This window comes from Eucalyptus grandis, chromosome 8, assembly GCF_016545825.1.
Source record: "Eucalyptus grandis isolate ANBG69807.140 chromosome 8, ASM1654582v1, whole genome shotgun sequence".
Classification (NCBI taxonomy): domain Eukaryota; kingdom Viridiplantae; phylum Streptophyta; class Magnoliopsida; order Myrtales; family Myrtaceae; genus Eucalyptus; species Eucalyptus grandis.
Genome location: NC_052619.1, coordinates 12199098 through 12220515, shown reverse-complemented (window position 1 = coordinate 12220515; position 21418 = coordinate 12199098). Strand labels below are relative to the sequence as shown.

General features: G+C 41.0%; 4 protein-coding genes across 4 annotated transcripts; 1 reads left to right on the top strand and 3 right to left on the bottom strand.

The window, feature by feature from the left end:
- Positions 1 to 7981: 7981 nt before the first annotated feature.
- Positions 7982 to 8554, top strand: LOC104416308. The gene has a single exon (XM_010027714.2). It carries the CDS (start codon positions 7982 to 7984, stop codon positions 8552 to 8554), a length of 573 nt encoding a protein of 190 aa, XP_010026016.1.
- Positions 8555 to 10979: 2425 nt separating this feature from the next.
- On the bottom strand, positions 10980 to 11435 carry LOC104416307 (S-protein homolog 5-like). The gene has a single exon (XM_010027713.2). The coding sequence runs from the start codon at positions 11433 to 11435 to the stop codon at positions 10980 to 10982; it is 456 nt and encodes a 151-aa protein (XP_010026015.2).
- Positions 11436 to 13285: 1850 nt separating this feature from the next.
- On the bottom strand, positions 13286 to 15387 carry LOC104456520 (ninja-family protein Os07g0602900). The gene is made up of 2 exons (XM_010071326.3): positions 14540 to 15387; positions 13286 to 14080 (listed from the first exon to the last, which is right to left on the bottom strand). Exons 1-2 carry the CDS (start codon positions 15240 to 15242, stop codon positions 13575 to 13577), a joined length of 1209 nt encoding a protein of 402 aa, XP_010069628.1. The 5' UTR covers positions 15243 to 15387; the 3' UTR covers positions 13286 to 13574.
- Positions 15388 to 18560: 3173 nt separating this feature from the next.
- LOC104416306 (ER lumen protein-retaining receptor erd-2.2) lies at positions 18561 to 21066 on the bottom strand. Its single transcript, XM_018860176.2, has 6 exons — positions 20847 to 21066; positions 19593 to 19792; positions 19356 to 19496; positions 19189 to 19269; positions 18918 to 19045; positions 18561 to 18840 (listed from the first exon to the last, which is right to left on the bottom strand). The coding sequence occupies exons 1-6, from the start codon at positions 21064 to 21066 to the stop codon at positions 18801 to 18803; spliced, it is 810 nt and encodes a 269-aa protein (XP_018715721.2). The 3' UTR covers positions 18561 to 18800.
- Positions 21067 to 21418: the final 352 nt, after the last annotated feature.

The window sequence follows — 21418 nt, the reverse complement described above, 5'->3', positions numbered from 1 at the left end:
GGTTTTAAATTAGCAGGCTGGGCTAGGCCCACGAAAAGAGTACAAATTGGCCCGACTACTGTTTTTTGAAATTGCGATTTGAAATGAGAATTTTGGAATTTAAGAAAATTAGGTTTTTATCTTATATTTAAAAGATAAGAAAAATAAGAGGATTTTGTGATTCGGAGGTTATAGAAAAATCTTCGTGTATATTAAAAAAGTGGATGAAATATTTCATGAAGATCACATCTTATTCGCTTATAAGGAGAGCCGTGTACGATGAGGGGGGCGGGGGGGTTCTAGGAGAAAGGTGTCAGAGTGAAAACTGCACAGAGAGAGAGAGAGAGGCGAGAGAGAAAGGAGAATTGTTCATCGTCTTCTTCGAGTTCCTCCTCGCTGCTCGCCTACCAGCTCCCGCTGTGCCGGTCTCAGCCACGCCCCCCGCACTCCTGTGCTGTCTCCTCCGCCTGCAGGCACCGATGGCCTGACGCTGTTCTGCTCCGCCCCCGTCAGCCCAGGAGCCGCGAAGCGCAGACCATCGCTGCACGCTACCTGCTGTAACTGAGCCGAAGCCCTCCACTCCGGCGCCCAGTAGCCCTCGTTGGTCTCTGCTCGTCCGCCGGTCTCTGCCCCTGCTCTGTTCGCGATCTGCCTGCAACCCGCGCCGGTCCGAGATCTACCATCCTGCCCCGCCGCGCCTCCTTCACGAGCAACCTGCGACGCCAGCCCAGTCGTCCGCGACTCCCCTTGCCGACGCCGCTCTTGCCCTTCTCTGCCACTCGCCTGCGATTGCCCAGCAGATCTCGCCTTCGCTCGCCGTCCGACGACCCAGGCGCCAGACCGTCCCTACCACTGCCTGCTCTGTGCCCGCACCAGCAGCACCGGACGCCAGAAGTCCCGACTCCGACGCCTCTGTTCAGAAAACCTCCATCGCCCGCGACGCTGCCACAGCCGCCGTGCTTGCGCCTCCGCCTGTCCGATCCAACCACGCCGGACGCCAAGAGACCTATGCCTCCGCCTCTGCCAGCGCCCGACGCTTGCTGACTCCCCTCGCCGGAGCCTCGAACCAGCTGCCAAGCTTCGCCTGAAAAGGGAAAGGAAAAAAAACAGAAAAAGTAAAGTCAATTAGGTTGTTTTTATTTTTCATTTATTTTACTTTATTTTGTTTATATTCTTTAGTTTAGTTATTTAATTGGATCCCAATGTTTACTTTATGAATCTTATAGGCATTATCCGCAAGAGTTATCCTAAGATTATTGTAATTATTAATTTGACCCGTAAGATGCCGGGTCATTTTTTTAATTATATTAATTCTTGGTTTTGTCGATAGCACATTAATTGTTGAATCAATATAACTATTAATTTGATCCGTAAGAATTCGGATTAGATTTTTAGTTATTTTGATCTTCTTGTCATGACATTCAAGATTATAGTAATCGTTAATTGAATATCTTGATTGTTTAGATTCAATGTTTAGTTGATAATTGCTTGTTTTTTTTTTTAAAATAAAAAAAAACCACTAAAAATCTAAAAATATTTGAATTAGGATTCAGTTTGTTTTGGAATATCTTTTGTTATCTTGCATATCTAGAATAGGGATTTTATTCCGAATTTAGAAAAAAATATAAAAACAAAACAAAAAGCGCATTCATTTAGGTTGTTAGTTTTATCATTATTTGAATTGCATGTGAAATTTTAATTTCGAAATTAATATAAAAACACAAAAAATCATCATGCATATATCATGTTGAATTAGGGCATCTTTGCACGTCATTGCATATTAGATAAATTGCATGTTAGATTAAGATAATATCTTAGTTTAAATTAGGATTTAATGTGACTTGATCCTTAGTTTAAATTAGATAGAATTTTAATCTAGCTAGATCATTTTTGCATTTTTAAATAGAAATATCAAATGCATGTCATTTAGTTTTTATTAAGTTCATTTAATTAGAACTTCCTCGTAATTAGACTAAGTCATTTAATAAATGCCGCGTGACATATAGCTCGCATACTAAATTGTATGCTGCATGTCATTTTAGGTTAAATAATTTTGTATGTCATTGCATGGCATTGCATGTCATTAGAGTTAGGTCATTTAGATTGCATTTAATTATTGCATTTCTTCATGTCATATAGTTTAGGTCATGTTGCCATGTCATATTAGATTATTAGCATGCATCGCATGATTCTCATTAAATAAAGTGAAAACAAAAATTGAGTAATTGCTTGTTAATTAGAAACCATATCTAGGATTGTTGATGTGGATTTTAATTTAACACTGCAGATGCTTTTGTTGCTTTGAGGCAAATTCTACATTATTTAATTGCTTTCTTGGGTGTTAAATTGGTGGTTTGCGCACCCGCATAATAACCTCACATGTTAGGAAGATAGTTTAAAATAAATTAGCTGCCTGCAAAAAAAAACATTTTTGAAAACAAAAAGAATGGTATCGAAAGGGCATTAGAGAAATCTAATGTAATCAAGTCCCCGTACCCTTAGTCTCTGGTTCGTAGGAGTAAAGTAATTCTCCCATTATTTTACTTAGGTGTCTAATCGACCTACCATAAACTGATTAGTGGCGACTCCTAAATAAAATCAATTTGCATGTTAAGAAATTTGAACCTAAGTTGCGAATTGGTATGGGCTTGGGAGAGTCTAAGCTAAGCTTAAAGACTTAGTAATCCATTAACCTAGTTTTAGGTGGTTCGCCTAGCGAAAAATCTGGTCGTGACACTATCAAAGATTTTTGGCCATCCCTTGTAAAGAACAATTTTTCCTTTCAGCAATTGTATTTTGTTCTAAAGTGTAAGGAGAAGAGAAAATATGCTAAATCCCAATTTCATCACAAAAATCTGCAAAAGTTTGATTTTCAAATTCTCCTCCATGATTAGATTTAATGCTTAAAATGGCGTAATCTTTTTCATTCTAAACATTTTAGGCAAATTTTGAGAAATAAGAAAGTGTCTCGTTTTTGTGCACAAGAAAGAAAACTCATGTAAACCTAGTATAGTCATCAACGATTACTAAATAGTGCTTCCTGCCACCAATGCTTTGGCTTTTTGTTGGTTCAAAAAGATCCATGTATAGAAGCTACAATACATGATTAGTAGAAACATGATTTATAGATTTAAAAAACTTCTTACCTATTTTCTCCGTGTACAAGATGTGCATAAATTAGATTTCTTGTATTTCAAGTCAAGAAGTCAATGAACAAGTTTCTTAGAAGAGAGTTTGAATATTTGTTTCATACTAATATATCCTAGCTTTCTATGCCATAAATCTAAGTCATTTTTAATAGACACAAGACATTGGACAGTGTTAGACTCATACCGAAAAGATGAATATCGCAATGTCTTCGTCTAAGAACAACCATTTGTTTGTGCAAGAACACATGTTGTCCAAGAAATTGGTTTGGAAACCTATATCACATAATTGACTTATGCTTATTAGGTTGTAATTGAGTCCTTCAACCCAAGAAACATTGTTGATGATAAGCCTTCCAATTTTCATAGTTCTTTTGCCAATGATATTTCCTTTGTTGTTTCCTCCAAAAGATAAACTTCCTTCATTTAGTCTTTCAAGTTTGATGAACATATTTGAATCTCCTATCATGTGTCTTGAATAATCACTGTTCAAGTACCATTTATTCTTCTTCTTTATTAGTGAAAATAGACTCAAGTTTTCTTTGGTACCAAATTTGCTTAGGTCCATATGAGTTAGTATAATAAGTTGTTCTTAACCAATTTCTCCAAACTTTTGAACATTCAAATTTAACGTGCTTTGGATATCCACATTTTGAGCACTTTGAGGGCATTGCAGCCAACGGGTTTTATAAAATTCTTTTGACAACGGTTTTGTAAGTAAGTCTTGGAGGTCTTTGTCTAATCCTCTCCTTGACTTTTGGTAAAACAATTAGAAGATCACTTTCCATAATGAAACCAAGTCTAGACTTATTGTAGTGAGAAACTTGTATGGAAATGATATGTTCTAATGTTTTTGAACCTTGGGAAAATTTCGTTGAAATATCTAGAAATTCCTTTTCCAAAACGTCATTTTCTTTTGCAAGTAAATCTTGATTTTCTCTCATTAAATGAAATTCTTTTGGCAAAAATCAATCTTGCCTTTTTGAGAAGAATTATGTTGTCTTAACCAAGAATTTTCCTTTTTCAATTCAGAGATCTTTTTAAGAGCACATATGTAACTAAAACAAAGCTCATCAATATAATTAGATATCTCAATAGGAATTTTGGGATAACTTGCCTCGAATTCTCTCTCTAAATCTAATTTTGATTCCAAGCATGAGTCTAAGTCAGATTCTGAGTTCGAGTGTGCCATTAAGCAAATATTTGCATACTCCTCATCACTTTCTTTACATTTAGTATCACTTCATGTTTCTGCCTTCAAGGCCTTATCGAATTTCTCATACTTTCATTTCTTTTTCTTTAGGAGGGGCCAATTCGGTTTATGTGTCAATATTTCCTACATTCAAAGTAGACCACATTCTTACCTATTATGTCTTCTTCGACCATTTTCTTCTGACCAATTTGCTTGCATTTTTCTTATTTCCATTGAATTTCCTCCCCATTTCATTTAGTTTCCCTGAATTTCTTTATTAGGAGAGTTAGTTCTTCATCGTCTTCATCATCTTTTGAATATGTATCATCAGCATTTGTGTTAGATTTTAAACAGTTGATTTCTTACCTTTTGAATCTTCCCCTTAGTGAATTGTTCTACTTTGTGTGACTGAAGAGTTCCAACGAGTGTATTGACTGATAATGGCATGATTCTTTGAGTCTCTTGAAATGACGTTTGAATGTTGTTCCGATCCTTTGAGAGTCCTCATAGTAGTTTTTTCACTTCCATTTGTCTAGGAATAGGTTGCCCTAGATATGCTAAACCGTTTACTATATTAGTGAATTTGTTAACATTTCGTTAATGTATTCTCCTGGCTTCATCTTGAAATACTCATATTATCCAACAAGTATGTTTACTCTTTTGTTCTTTCACTTGATCCATTCCTTCATAAGTGACATGAAGTCTATCTCATACTATTTTAGTTGTTTCACAAGAAAATATCATGTTATACTCAGCAGGAGATAAAGCACGTTAAAAAGAGTTGATAGCTTTTTGCATATAGAGTTTCTCTTTTTGTTAATTCTATCTTAGCTAGAGTGGCATAAGGTTTAGGCATTTTGCCATCTTCTTTTCTAGTGGATGCTAACGTGACATTGGGATCGATTCCCTTTTCAACATCTAATTCCAAAGGATCCTTGGATCTTAAGAATGCCTTCATCTTATTTCTCTAGATATTGTAGTCCTTTCTGTCAAAATATGGAGGCTTGGTGTCGCTTTGTCCTTCAATGAGACCTGGTGTTATAATGCTAGTTATAGAAGATCGCTAGCTCAAAAGTAAAAACACTTCAATAAAAATAATCACCTTGATCTGATATCAATTGAATAGGCTAGCAAGTATCGCCTAGAGGGGGGATAAGTGATTATATGAAATCTTGACAATTTAAAGTCAAGATCAAAGTCTGAACAAGGATCAAATTCTGAAACAATGTTTAGAATATGTTATGGTATAGAACATATTTCAAAGGCACCTAGCAAGTGTGCAATAGATTATAGCAATAAACAACAAGAGATTATGGATTAGAGAAAAATTGCATGCAAGATTTATGATGATTCAGTTTAGATCAACCCTATGTCTACTTTTTCACGCTGACAACCTATTGGCTGGATTCTACTACATGATCAATAAGAAATTATAACTTTAAGTGTAAATGCTCAGTGATAAATCAAACTATCTCACTCAGTCACTCTTTTTGTACTTCTCTCACAATCACAAACTTTAAAGCTCACGAAAGACAAATGTTTATGGTCGAAGTTCGCTCAAACTTTGGAATTTCAGGTTATGGGCCTCCTCTCTAACCTGCTTCTTGACACCTTGGTCTCCTTATATACTATTTCACTTCCAAGCTAGCCATTGAACAATCTTCAGAGGATTGTCTTTCCATCTACTTGTTAGATAAGTTTGTATTAAGATGATCAAGTGGTCGTTAAGTCATAGAATCATAATCTCCATTTTGATTCTGGTCGCTCATATAACTAGAGTCTTAGTTTCCATAAGTAGAACTTCTTCATTTAAAAGGAACTTGTCTCAAGATTGATTTACAATCAATTTGATTGAGTCAATCAAATTTTTCTTGGTGTGAAATCCAAACTAGATCACTAGTCATTATACATTCTGAATTGGCTACGTTCTGGACCTCTTACATTTTGGCCTTACTTCGTTATGAACTTTACACATCTGAACTTGCATCAAGATGGGAATGAGAGTAATTCCCTCGGAGCAAGATGACTTCATTCTAAGATTATTTCTTGTATCAATAGACTTCAAGACAATTATCAAACTTACTAAAATCTTATGAACAATTTCGTCAACTTCAAAATCTACTAGGAGTTTTCTCAACATAGAAGTGTTACTTGTCCTAGAAAAGATTTTGATAGTCTTGCGGCATTTCAAAGAAGCTTAGATTGGACATGGTCTGTTTGGAGTTTCTGATTTGCAGTTAGCCGAGAGTAATGCAGAAGTACCCAAATCATTGGCCGACGAGTTCTTGATTCATAATGGTAGTGATGGACAACAACGGTGCAAATGATGATTTGAAGGGAAAACTGCATCATAATTGATAATTCTATAAAAATGTAGTTATTTTACTTATTTTAGGTAATAAATAATGCAATATTTGTAGAAAGAATTTGAATTTCTTCTATTTATTCAAATTTTCCTTATTTATCCAGCATAATGACACATGGAGAAAATAAGGAAAAAATGGCAAAAAGAAAAGAAAAGGAAGATGCCATGTGCAAAAGCGTTGGAAGGTGGATGCCAAATTAGGAATTGTGTAATTTAATCCATAATTTAATGCAAAAGCATTGGAAGATGGACACCACATCGGGAATTCTATGATTTATTCCCTAATTTAATGCAAAAGCATTGGAAAATGGATGCCAAATTAGGAATTCTGTGATTTACTCCCTAGTTTTATGTGAAAGATAAGTAATTGGCTTTTGTTAGGATTCTTGGATTTATAAATAGGATAACATTGAGAGCTTGGGGACAGTTAGGTTTTAATTTTTAGATTGTTTTCCATTGTTCTAGGAGTTTTTTCAAGTATTTTGAAGAGAAGACAAAATGTGATGATAGAATTCTTATTCTTTGATTAAAGATGTTGGGTTTAATTTATATTTCCGTTTCTTCTTCCATTATGCTTTAATTTTCTTTTGTTAGGGCTACAATGTAACTTGACCATGGTGATATGAATTTCTTGCTTTTTGTGTTTTGCAAGTAATTTCATTTATGTGAGTTATATATTATTATACTTAGTACTTTTAAGTGACTAGCCATAATTTGAATGATTTATTATGTATGTTTGAGATTGAGAAATGATAATATACAATTGCTCTTTATAAAATATAACGTGAATTGAATGTGGATAGATGTACACCATGTTATTTATGTAGCTTTTGGTAATAAGGTAGTCTGAAAATTTTTGTACATTAAGAATGTTCAAGATTTTTATGCACTTATATGAGATTTGGTGGATTGATAAACTGAGTAGATTTGCGATGCCTAGGATAGTAAATAGATTAGGAAATTATCACATGTTTGATATCGTTTTTATATGTGAAATGGTTTGGAATTCATATATAGTGGTTATGGTGAAATCGGATGCTCTAACATATTTATTTGATTGATTAACTATATTTAGTTCCGAAATTTTGTTTGAGATTGTCAATTTGAATGCATTCCCAATTCTATTTTGATTTGCTAGATAAATGTTAATTATTCACTTTTTAATATTTAATTGGTTTATTAATTACCAATATCTATGGACAATGTTTTTTCTTATCATCATATTACTTATTTGACATTTGCATTTAGAATTTTATGAACAATAATCTGATGCACGAAATTTTCCAGGAAAATGAAGCGATGTGTCCGCCTAATACTTCCATAATGGAATCCAGAGAAGTCAACCTACCTGCCCCAGAATTCAAGAAAGATGATCGACAAGAAGAGCCAAAGTTGGAAACAGCATCCGATGCATCATCAGGCGGTGAAACAATTGTTGCTGGAAACATTGAAGGGAAGAAATCCCAAGAAAACGGGAGTTTCCAAGCGATGCCTTCGAATATTTGGAATTTCGGGTCAGCGACGAGGAAGGAAAAGGAATCGAGGAGAACGTTGGCGTGCAAGCTCTACGAGGAGCGGCACGGCAACGGGGATGATACTGGAGAGGGGATGGATCGGTTGTGGGAGCTGTACGAGGACGAATGGAACGAAGAGAGCAGCGAGACGGAGTCGGGGAGGGAAAGAGGACAGACAAGCGACGACGAGGACGATGACGAAGTTGAAGTGAGCGAAGAAACGTGTTGCTTGGAGGCATTTAGGTTATCAGCTGGGAAGGTGAACAATCTGGGACTAGTGAGGCCTAATTTGGTCAGGATTTCCAGGGCCATCAGCGGGATTCGGAGGTTGCATCAGGTGGCTACGCATAGCAAGTAGAACTGAACTCAAATTTTGGCACTGAAGAATTTTTTCTGTGAAAGAAAAAGCAAAGTTCAAGCGACTGATTCGATGAAATTCACTGTCAATAATATGGCAATTCTCTGTACCTGGAGCTCAAGATGGCCTTATGTTGCTGTGGCTCAACCGTCTGTTCTGTTGTGCTCCTTCTCTCTTCAAAGATAGGCATTCTATTTTTTTTCAACTAAAGACTTTTGGTAAAGAACTCATCTGAATCAAAATAGATGAAAGGAGTTTTGAGATCAGGGAAACAATCTATATTTACCAAGAGAAGATGAAAGCATATCTTTTTCCAATAACTATACGCAATCTCGAATTCAAACTGAATCCTCTTCATAATTATTAAAGTAATAAGTTACAGTATCACATATCTAATTTTGACTATAATCTGACCTTAAAAAAATTATGGCATTTGAATGTTTGTTTCAACTGAACGGTCAAAAGAGGAAGATAATACATAATTGGCAAGTCGAAAGTGCCACTGACATGTTCCATTCAAAAGTTGAAGAAACTGTAGAGTAATCTATGAATTTTAACCGTGGTGAGATCAAATCTAAATGTATAAAAAGTTCAGATGCTTTATTCTTGGACCAAAGTACACGCTGATCTGCACAAACATCAACATTTCCACTCATCAGGATACAAATTGGGCCACATGAATCTGAACTTTTATTCCACAAACCAAATCAAATCCCCCTCAAGTCAGGTAAAGGGGAAGAACAAATCTCTTCCCTCCGTCGCTCTGCATGAACCCTTGCACGCCCTTCTCTTCAACCGACCACTTGCAGAGATCCGGACACCGCGTGGTGTCCCGGTGGGCATTGTAGAGGTAGTACGTGCCCAAATACTTTGCTCGAGGCCCGAGAGCCATGCCGATCGACTTGAATGACAGAGTCGATGTGGCATCCTCTGACTTGAGCTTGTTGAGCTTCTCTTCAATTTTAAGGGTGGTTGGATGGGATCTGGAAGTCAAGGAACATTTTCACACACTCTAATTAGTCTTATTTGAGATTAACTTGATCACATTAAATTTTATTTGAGACGAAATCCACCCTGAGTCATCTTTAAAGAAAACGATTTTGTTTCAAATTTTCATTTAAATTTTTCAATTTTTTTTAGACAAACTTGACATCCTCGATATTTAATTTAATTTAGTGATTTCATTAAAAAAAAAAAAACCTAGCATCTGTTGATGTGGATGGTTGTGCCATCGTGTCATTATTAGTTGTACACATTGGAGACATCAACCTGCCTTCTTAAGATCATGCTACGTCACCGAACATGCAGTGGACGGTCGAGATGTATCCACGTCATCTCTCTTCTTCATCTTCCATACATGAACTCCTTTTTTGGTTAAGAAATCCCTGCCGCCACCCACCACCCACCACCGCCCACCGCCACCGCCATTACCACTAGCTTGAATACCGACGGTTGATATTAATTAGTAGGACTAATCTGGTGAGCATACTGTGAAGTTAAATTAGACCGACAAAAAATTAGACCGAGAAAATGAAGAAAACTGTTCAGACCTAGGGAAGGTAAATGCCAGACCGCATATTTATGAGGCGGAACAGACTTTTCGTTTCTTTCTTTGTAATGGCTGACCCTTATTGATTGAAACCGAGCTTGAGTTGTTTTTGGTCTCATAATATGGACAGATTGTAATAACTTTAGCCAAAATCTAGTCGACAACATTTTGAAGGACCAAACATTCAGAAGATGTGCATGCAGTCTGTGATGTCCTCATACATTGTGATTGAATCCTTATTTTAGAACCCTCCTAGACAAGATTCGCTTTGGTCTGATATGTGCGCGGATCATGATCTGTGCTCGCAGTGTTCCGTGCTCCTTCAGATCGGTTAAAATTTCACAAACATGTAGAGGAACGGAACGCTGTCGTTCCGACCCTGAACTGACTGAAGCATGTCCCTGTCGAACTGAAGGTAGGCGCGTTTTCAAGCTAGTCGCCGTCAGAGATTTTACGAGACTAAAGTTGAGAATCTCATTCCGGTTCACCTTAATTTTGTGGATGTGTCTAAGAGGACGACACGCATCTGCACCTCAGCATGCTCCACAAACTCGGCCGGTGAAAAAAAGAACACACCCGCGGCGCGCGCAGACGATGCTGGTCTCTGCCTCCGTGTACTTGTGCAAGAACCCGTCCATCGTCTGGCCGTTCAGGCCGTATCCCGTCACTGAGATGCGCGGCATTTGAGGGGGAGAGGAAGCGAACGCCTCACGATAGGCCAAAATATTGGCAATTTACGAATGTTGTAATTGAGCCAAGAACAATCGCTGTCAATTTGCTTTTAATTAAGTGATTGATACAAAGACCGGCGGAGGGATGTTTATTACATGAAACGACGGAATTCTTCATGCCAATCCTTGCCATCAAAGTATCGGATTAGGGCTTGTTCTTGAACGGGAGTTTAAGGTCACAAACTTTATCGTTTTGCCTATAGCCGTAGAGGCCATCACCAAGGACTTCCCACACGCAGTAAGTCTGGCAACGGCCGATGTCTCTCTTGGTCGAGTAGATATTGAACACGGTCCACCCTTTCGCCCACGAAACCCTGCAGAAAAACAACGTGGTGCCCCAGAAATTGGCCCGGAACTTGAACCGGTAGTTCCCCTTGGGGCCAACCATGTGAGTTCCTAGATCGTTGTCCTTGGACTTGCAATGGATCGTGAAGCTCGTACCGTAGAGGCGGTTAAACACTTGCACCACGGTCTTGAAAGGGCTGATCACGAAGTCACCGCGGGCGCCACCGGTTTCATTCCTTGAGAGGGGGGTCGCACCACCTGAGAACGCAAGGTTGAGTGATAAGAGCAAGAAGATATGGCTACTGAACAAGGCCATGGTTTTAAGATTTTCCTTGGCAACTGCTGTGGTTTGTTGGATGTTCTCAGTGAAGCATTGATGTTGTTTCGTAGGAGATGCTTATAAAGGAGGTTGCCGTGAAACGTTCGAGGATAAGCCAATCAAGATTACTGTCGACTTAGGAGGAATTTACCATGATTTTTACTTGCAGGGCCAATCATGCAAAAAAGAAATGGCTTTACGTGGTATCAGTCAAGTGTTAAGTACCATGAACTCCCAACATTTGGTTCATTCATGAAAAGTTGGATTTGTTCGCTATGATAAGCTGTCGGATTCTTGCAAAATATTTACGTGCCAAGCAATTTGTAATCACCAATTTCTTAACTATGACAACACATCGTAATATTATAAGATACACCCGACGCACTATAGAAATGCTCGAAAGACACTCAGGAGTAATCCAACAAAAAACACGAGGCGGTGAAAAGCAACGTTCCAATTTAAGCACGGTGTAGAGTGAAAGACACTCGGGAGTAATCTGGCTAAAATCACGGGGCGGTGAAAAGCAACATTCCAATTTAAGCACGGTGCAAAGTGAAAGTCCGAGCTGATTTTTCATCGTAGACCTCGAAGTGTTTTGAAACCAGTGCCTAACATGGTACTTAGAACACCATGTCCGGATAAGTGGCTAACTTGAGAATGCATCTACAAGCAGAGAATTAATGGTATTTCATAACCAATCGATTGGATATTTATATTACCTTTACTATAACTAAAAAGAGCGATGTCTTGCACTAGCTACATGAGTAAATTCACCTTGAGACTAGGGAAGTTAAGGCCAAACCGCACATTCATGAGCCATAACAGAAAGGTGGACTGCTGAGGCTGGCATTTGTAGGTTTCTCCATAATGTCTCTCAAAATGGACAAAAAGACTGTTGGCGATTTCAGCCACAAATAAGGAGAAAAGTATTAAAAAAAAGTCACAAACATATTGCATTGGTACTAATTCAGTGCTAAATTTTTCAATTGGATCAATTTAGTCATAAACATTTTAATTTTGATAATAATTCAATACATCCAGTCAATTTTAGCCGGCCGGTACGACGTGGACGTCATATGATGGCCGAACGTTGGCATGGTAATTTTTATCATTTTTTTATTATTTTTGAATTTTTTATTAATTTTTTTCCTTTTTTTTTTTTTTTTGGGCGGTGGCCGATGAGCGTGCCCAGTGGCCAGAAAAAAAAAAAAAAAAAAATTCAAAATTAAAAATAAAAAAATCATAAAAATTGACACGTCAGCGTCCGGCCACGGGTTAACGTCCACATCAACGCTAACCGACAAAAATTGGCTGGATTGACTAAATTGGTACCAATATTAAAAGGTATAGGACTAAATTGGTCCAATAAAAAAGTTTAGAATTGAATTGGTACCGATTTTTTTTTTTTTTTTTTTACTTTTCCCTCACAAATAAAGTCAACAATCGTTGTATTGAGTCATCCGTCTTTCGACCCTGGAAAGCTATTAGTCTGAGTTAATGCTCCAGGTACATGAAGTCTGCTGATCTTTTCTTCTCTTATAGTTACTTCATTGGACGCTGCTAAAACCAAATCCGAAAGCTAACCTTTGATAAGGTCCTCGGTTTATTGTCCAAGGCCGGACCATTATGTGATCATGTCCGGATCATGAATCGTTTTCGCCGCAGTCCACATACCTGTGGTTCGGTCAAGTTTTCACGTACATGTAGTCTAGCTGTAGATAGAACATTCTGACCCGTATCGACCCATCTTATGTCCACGACATCATGCGTTTAATCACTGTCAGGGTATCAGACTGAACCCGGTATTTTCAGCCTCCGGTTGAACATAAGGTGTAGAAAGGCCAAACTTCTGAGGAACATTCTTTTTCATTTCTTTCGAAGCAAGCAAAAAGCTATTCACAACTTCATCCATATAAATGCTCCTCGAATCGAATCAAAGAAAAGGAGAAACAATTACAAAACCAATATCCTCACATTCTTGCGATCTCAGCTCTACATCGATATTCCACCCTTGCCCGCCATCGCCTATCTATCTATACAGCTTCTAGGAAGAGGGACATGTAAAAGTGCGCAAAAAAGCCCCCACAATTTGAACATAAACGTTATGTTACCCCGATGTGTCCGTAAAAAGAGTACCTAAGGTACCATCGTGATGTGTCTGAGAGGATGCAACACGTTTGTGCCCCCAGCATGCTCCACAAACTCAGCCGGCGAGAAAGTGAATCCATGGCAGGTGCAAACAATGCTGACCTCTGCCTTCGAGTACTTATGCAGGAATCCGTTGACTGTCTTGCCATTCGGGCCGTTTCCTGTTGTTGAAACACGCGGCATCCGAATGAGAGGAGGTGAAGGCCTCGGAGGCTTTCCGGCGCCTCCGTTGGGCGAAGCAGACCTTGGGTTGGCACACTCCCTATCGGGATTTTGAGGTGGGCCTTGGGTTATAAAACCGGCGTCTTCATTTGGCTTAGTCAGGTCTGTTGACCTGGTAGGACTTGTGGAATCGGCTTTCTCATCAGAAAGGTTCTTTGCCTCGTCCGTGAGTTCAGCAGATTCTGATGTATGGTGGGAAGAATTCCGCTCAGGCAATCGTCTCTTTCTGCTGCTCGCAGTGGAACGGTTTTTGGCATCATAGCTAGTGCCACCTGCGAAAAAAAAAGAAAAAAAAAAGATCATCAGCGTCGCTCAGAAACAAAAACGGGTAAGTGCCGTCTACGAATTTCAGCCTGCGCTAGGAGGCTGGAAGGGATTAGTTCTCGCGTTAATCACATGGAAACCGTTCCGACCAGCCAATCTATGTAAACATCAACTTCCTAGAAACATGAATGCCTGAACAACATCGGCTCACGAGATCGGTGATGCAATAAAGTACTATTTCTCTGTAAAGGTCTCTCTTGGCAATACACACACATTCATCCCCTTTCTCTGTCAGTGGCGAACACCAAGCAGGGTCGTACTTGCCCAACATCCAGACAACAAAGAATCCCAGAAAAGGGACAAACTTTTTCGAACTGAATTTTGAAATAAAAGATCAACAAATCATCAACGCACCAGAGAACCAAATTTAAATTTCTATTATCAAGAAGAAGCCCAAAAGGCAGTACCTTGGCGCGGAGAAGAGCCCTGGCAATCGGAGACTCCAGAAGAGCTGCACAATTGCGACCCATTCGAGGACGACGTTTTCTTCCCGCTGCTGCTCTGCTCCGAGACATTCTGCCCCAACCCCAAAACCCCATCGCTCTTGCCCGGACCCGGGACCCAGTAAGGGATCCCGTACCCGTTCACGAAAGGACCGTACGGGAACTGCACCGGCACCACCAGGTACGGCGGGCACACGGGATGAGCAGTCGCCGCCGCCGCCGACCCCTCGCCACCGTGCTTCCCATCCGCCCCCTCCTCCTTCGCCTTTTTCCGGGCGGGCTCTCCGGCCAGGTCGGACCTCCCAGCGCCGTCCGCGCCGCCCTTCCTCCGCCGCTTCTCCTCTCTCTTCCTCTTCGCCTCGAACCTCCTCATGGCCTGCATTGCCCGCTTCCTCTCCGGGTCCGACTCCGACCCCCCCGTCTCAAGATCCGACCCCGTCAGCTCCGGAGAGACGGGCCGATCTTTCCGAGCTCCCCCATTATCCGCCCCGCCGGGGAACGCGCCGTCCGACCCCAACGCGCTCTCCAAGGCGAGGCCTTTCGCGGACTCCCTCGCCTTCTCGGATTTCCCGTACGAACCCCCGATCGACAAATCCAAATCGAGCTCGACCTCCTCGAGCTTTCCCTCCTTCGACCCCACCTCGCTGGCGCCCGTGATCTCCAACATCGTTTCAGCCTCCAACACGGACAAAGGCGAGACTTTTCTCGTTCTCTTCGCAAGTATATAGCAACAAAGGAAGGAAGGACGGAAGAAGAAGAAGAAGAAGAAGAAGAAGAAGATGGAACGTTCACTGTGTCCTTTTTTCTCTCGATTTTCCTTCTGGGACAACGTTAGCTCCTCCGTAGAGTAATAATAGCGACGGGCGGGGCCGGGAGGGGCCGACACGTGTCGAAACCGACGGGCGGGGGATGCGTCGCGAGACAAACAAGGCAAGCCCCACCGAATCCTCGTTGACAGCTAACGAGAATTTCCATAGACGCAAGTCGGATTGCCCTCTTTCCTTCCCGGGGGGGACACGTGTCGCGAGCGTCGCGGGGGGGTAGGGCCTACGGCGACACGTGGCGGGGTTGCATGGCGAGGGGCGGGCGAGTGGGGGAGGGCTTCCTTCCGTTTCTCTTCCCGACACGGGAATCTAAATTCGCTTTCAAGGGGAGGGGGCCACGTGGATGGAGATCTGGCGCCCCCGCGGATCTCCACGTCGCCGGCCAAAACAGAAACGCCGTACGGCTGGGGTCAAGGCCACGTTTGCGTTTCTGCGGAGCGACAGCGGCGGGCGGCGGGCGGGGCGGGGCGGGGCCCTCGTCGGGTCGGTTTCGCGACGCGGGGCGATCCTGCGTGTCGGCATCTGAGCGGTCGAGCGCACGTGGATTGAGCTGTTTGGATAACGAGAGGTGTGATACGTGGAGGCGACGGGGAGTCCGTAGCGGGGAGGGGAACGATCTCTATGAACGGAGATATTATTTCGGTCGGACAATTTAAGTAAGGGCGCAGACCAAACAATAAAATAATGGAAGGGCGGAATTAGGGGTGGCTACGCGTCAGTAAACGATTGGCTCCAACTCTCTTTTTAAATATGAATTTTAAGGAAAATTGAAAGAGAATTCGAAATAATACTATAAGTTGATTTTATAAATTGCGACTCATAAATATGCAATGCGACAGTATTTTATAATGACTAAGACACTACATGACGCGTTCAGAACTCGATGCATTTAGGTACGATTGATTGAAAACTCGATTTGACATAGATATTAATTGTTGTTTAACAATTATTTGTGAGCAATCAATAAAAAAAACATTTTCAATTTGATTTTTGGGATTGCTTGATGAGGGTGCCGTCTCCATCTGTGGGGCTGAGTTCGTTGTATCAAATCTATTATAATATGAAGCCTCATTATTGCGAAGCCAATCCATCAACATCTTGGCAATCTGCTCGACTCGGACCTCCTCATCCAACCCCAAATCTTTGGTAACATGAAACAGGAAGAGTTTTGAGCCCCTTCAACTGGACCCTCGGATCAAAGATAGGGGAAACGATCAAAAAAGAAAAAAGAAAAAAAGGCAGATAAGTCCTTTTAATATTTTGAGGAATTCTACTTTCATGAAGTCTACTACTTCGTTGAAGAAGGAATCAACCTCTTTGTTCACTAGCTCATACAACAAATTGTATAGTAATGGAACGGCACGGTTACTTGATAAATAATCGCTAGATACAAAACACTAATTGCATCATTGAACACCCTGAAAGCAATCCCTATGAATTTTGGTGGCTCTTTAATCTTGTGGTATGAGTGGCGAGTGACCGGCAAATTCCCTTTATGAGTGTTGGAGTAAAGCGTTGTTACCCCACTCATCTCCTAATTGCATTTCTTCTTCAATATCTTGTGCGTGGAATGCCACTTCCCACCTTAAGTCAAGAGAAAAATTCTCAGCTTTTCTTCCTTATCATGTAGAGTACCTCTAACTAGAGTTGTTCTTGTATGTAGGGATGATCGGTCCCAAGGACTGGTTCCCATTTTTTGGGACCAGGGACCGAAAACCATACTAGACTGACCGGTCAAGTTTGTTCCAATGAAACCGGCTACTCGTAATAAAAAAAAAAAACAAAAAAAAAAACTAGAGTCATTATAATTTTAGGGTTTATTACTATTTTCAATAAATTAAAAAAAATTAACAAAAAAAAAAAAAAAAGAGTCGGTCCAGTTTGGGCGGTTCTCGGTCTAGGCGGTTCAATATGCTCACCCCTACTTATATGCACCAACGTTGCCCTTTTCTCTTTGTACAGTGACTTGCAGTTTTCTGGTGTTAGTTGCCTGGAGGTTTTATTCGAGGGTAGGGGTTTCTTTTCATGTACAGTCTTGGCAGGGACCAACGTGCGATGTTCGCCTTTATGGTTGCTCCTAGTCATTCGGTTGTTGTGCCTCGCCGTTCTCCCAATTCGGCTCGTTGCTAGAGTGGAGTCTAACACTGTTGTTGCAAAACTCAACGAATAATTCTCATGGCCTTTTCAAGGTGAAGTCCGAATTGAGTTAGAGTGTTCGGAAGTCATCTTTGCCGTTGTTGTTTTCCATGGCGACATTTAGATCAATATCAAAATCGTTGAAAGGAGGAAGGAGAGAGTGTTAGGAAGTGTTATGTGAGTGGGGATTGACTAAAAATGACTGGTAGGGAGCCAATTTATAGAGGAGTGTTTCGTTTTCGGTCGTTCAAATCTTTTGGTGCCTTTGAGCCCCAAACTATTTTTACGATTGGGCTTGGGCCTGTGTGTCCCCCGCGCGTGGTCTCAGAGGCTGAATCCGAAGAAAAAAAAGTAGGGCCTGGGATCACCCGTTAGGGTCAATGGGCTTGCCTAGGCTCAGGCCTAATTAGGCTAGAGGCCATGCGTGGGCCGGCGCTCCATGGCCCATGCCTAGCACGACCCTGTTTCAATCAAGCTCGCTCGGCAACCTCTGCCTTATAGGGATGATCAATTCCCAATCCGGTCCGGTCCAATTGAAACGGATTACTTTTTTTTTTTTTCCTGCTGTTTTATGTAATGAAGAAATGGAAAAAAAAAAACACTAGTTACTTTCATTTTTTTTAAGAAATAATCATAAATATATGTAGTGTCCGGCGGTTTTCGGTTCAGGTTGTCTGTTATACAGACTTTTACTGCCTTGGATGTAATTGAGCCTAATCGGTTCGGGTTGTCTGTTTTACAGACTCTTACTGCCTTGAATGTAATTGAGCCTAGTCAATCTCAAAGACCAAGTGAAAATGTCAAACTAATCACGGGAAATTAATAAATTTTCCCTTTCAAATTCACCTGTTGAATCTCTCCAAAGTGACGTGAACATGACCTTTTCCCCCTAAATTTATAATATTACTCGAGGGTATTTGAGCCGTTACCTGGTAAACATCAAATACACGCCTTGTGTCTTTCAAGGAGCCCGATAAAATTTTACATATCAGCGCGTAAGCATGTCTCGAAATCAAGAACAGAGCTTAAGCCGGATTTCGATGATCGAAAGTCGAGTTCGGATAGACTACAAGTTATGCCAACACGGCTCGATTTGCCATAACTCTAAAAGAAAAAAAAAAAAGTACAGAGTCAGGTCAGTCGATTCTCAAAATCTAGTTTTGGCCATGAAGTACAGCGAAGAAGTAGCTAAGTCTCACTTGGTCAAGAGAAAAAAGACTTTGCCTCTCAAGATCAAAGTATAAAAGCCAGCCACCTGAAATTGTCTAGACTGGCATCGTCATCACCAGTTGGCCTTCTATAAAACTGGAAACACAGAGAAAACCTTGTCATCGAAATCCAAGAGAAATAATAGCAGAAAACGGCGGCGAAACAAAGCTTACCTCTTGATGTAGTAGTAGCAAAAGTCGACCAAGATGAAGGACTGCACGACTTCAGCGAGGAAGATCGCCAGGAACCAGAAGGAGCCGCTCCCAATCAAGTAAAAAAACGCCCCCCGCGTGTCGATAGTCTGCGCACATGTGTTCGCCAGACATTATGTAAACAACCAAGTCATTTTCACTGATCTAAACTCCAAATGAGACATTTTCGGAATGGAAGATGAGAAATCTGCAATTTCAATTGCAATGCTTTGATACGAGAAACAAAGCTGACCTGAATAATCCAATGAGCCCAGGCCAAGAATCTTGCAACCCCAAGAGCAAAAACGTAGTGGGCTGTGAATGGCTCGATCATCTGAAAACCATCTCGCGAAAGACATGAATGAGAAAACTCAAGCCCAATCCGGAGCACGTTAAACTAAGGTAGCATGAATAATCGACCTTCATATTCTGCATTAGCCGAAGCTGAGGCAGCACGGCCAAAGCTTCTGCATAGACAGCAAATGCAAATGGCATCTCAATGTGGCGAGAGGTGGGAATGTAAGGATGAACCAGGACAGCGAGGATGATGCAGGGCACCACCTGACATTCAGAATGTTGAAGCACAATATGTTAGCACTAGCAGAGATTCAAAGTAGTAACATCAGATATATTTCGCAATGTATTCTACGTACTTACCACATAATATATAGGAAAATTGTCTAGATCCTTTGCATACGTTGCTCTCAACTTGACTCGCATCATGTAGATGACCCATGCGGTTGACACGAGAGTAACGAAATCCAACATGGTATGGATGTTCTGTTCGGAGATGGTACTGGAGAGAAACCTTGCCACGAGGAAGATAGCCGTGAGCTCTTGAGTCTTTAGAGACAGGCCTGAAAAAGGATCCATGGGAATAGAATTATGAGATACATGTAATGTTTGGGTTAGATTACTGATCACCATGCCATGGCCACTTTCATGATGGGCGGCATATCCCGTCCCCATATTCTGAACAAGTATATACCACCATTTTGACGATGACGGTCCGACCTATTTCCATTACCTATACCTAACCGTGGTACCCCACGATCTCAGTAAATATGCTAGTGTATAAAGCATAAACTAAATTCATCCTGGAGAGACAAACTGCAGCTTCCAATTACTAAACTTCGATCTGTGCTAATTACCGACATATGAGGAACATTTCCCCTATACTGAATCTTAACCTATGACATCGACAGCATCGAGCAAATTGCATCCCACGAACTCTTTTCGAAGAGCAAAGGCACACTTTACTGTCGATTATGCAATGTCCCCAGAGACTTTACAAAACACTAGAAGTCATTGAATGATTAGTCCCAATAAGAGTTGTTACTTATCGTTTCATTGCAATTGACTTTTGTAGAAGGACCATCCTCATGGTCATGATAATGAAAGTGGATCCTTCAAGCAAATTCGAATCATTAGCTAGGAACAATGGATCAGATTATCCCACAAGGCTTAATCTACTTGTTCTAGATTGCTGGCTTACCAATCAAAGGAGGCCTCAAGCCCGCATTGAGTCATTGGAAAATACTTTCGAAATAGAATTTATTGCATGGACCGAGTGCACACATCCTAAATCGACAAAATTTCAGATTTCGATTTCCGATAGCTTCGAGGGGCACATGATGCATCCAATCCGGTCTACACAATAATTTCCAATTTCCGATATCTCCATAGCCCCCACTAGAAAACCTATTACACCATAGACACGAGCCGAAATTTCGGGTGCATGGTCCAAACGATCAGTGCAAATTGAATCGACATCTGCCCAGTTCACTCGGCCAAAAGTCAAGAAATAAAAACAAGGGAAAGCAACTCAATGGCTATAAAACAGAGCATGTAAATAAATAAATAAAAATCAAAAAAAAAAAAAAAGGAGGGAGAAAAGGAGAGGAGTTGTACCGGAGCAAGTCCTCTGGCGGATGAGCTTGTACCCGAGCACGAGCAGCCCGACCGCATGGCTGAGCTCGGAGGCGACGAAGAAGTGACCGTGGTTCTTCACCGTCAGCTTCAGGGCCACCAGGCAAGCCACCATGAGGCTCGCCACCACCGTGACCTTCACCTTCATGGGTTGCCTCCTCAGCCACCAGACCACCACCGGCAGATTCTTCTTCTTCTCCATCTTCCCCTTTTCACAGAAGAGCGAGAGAGAGAGAGAGAGTGGCGTTATGATGTGTCTGGACAGAGGAGGAGGAAGAAGAAGGAGAAGGAGAAGAGAGAGGGAGAGGGAGGGGCGTTATGTATAGACAAATAGAGTGCATGCAGAGGGTGTTACTGTTATATTTTTGTTATTTATTAGGCAATTGCATTTAAACGAATTTCCCCACTTTCCCATACGCCAGTGAGGTCCTGCCACGTGTGGAATCTCAATTATGAGTTACTGATATTCTTTCCGGAATAAGATGGTAATTAAAGATCCGGATTATGGAGGAAATTGCTTAACTTAAAAAGGGGGAGTTGACTAAATTGAGGGG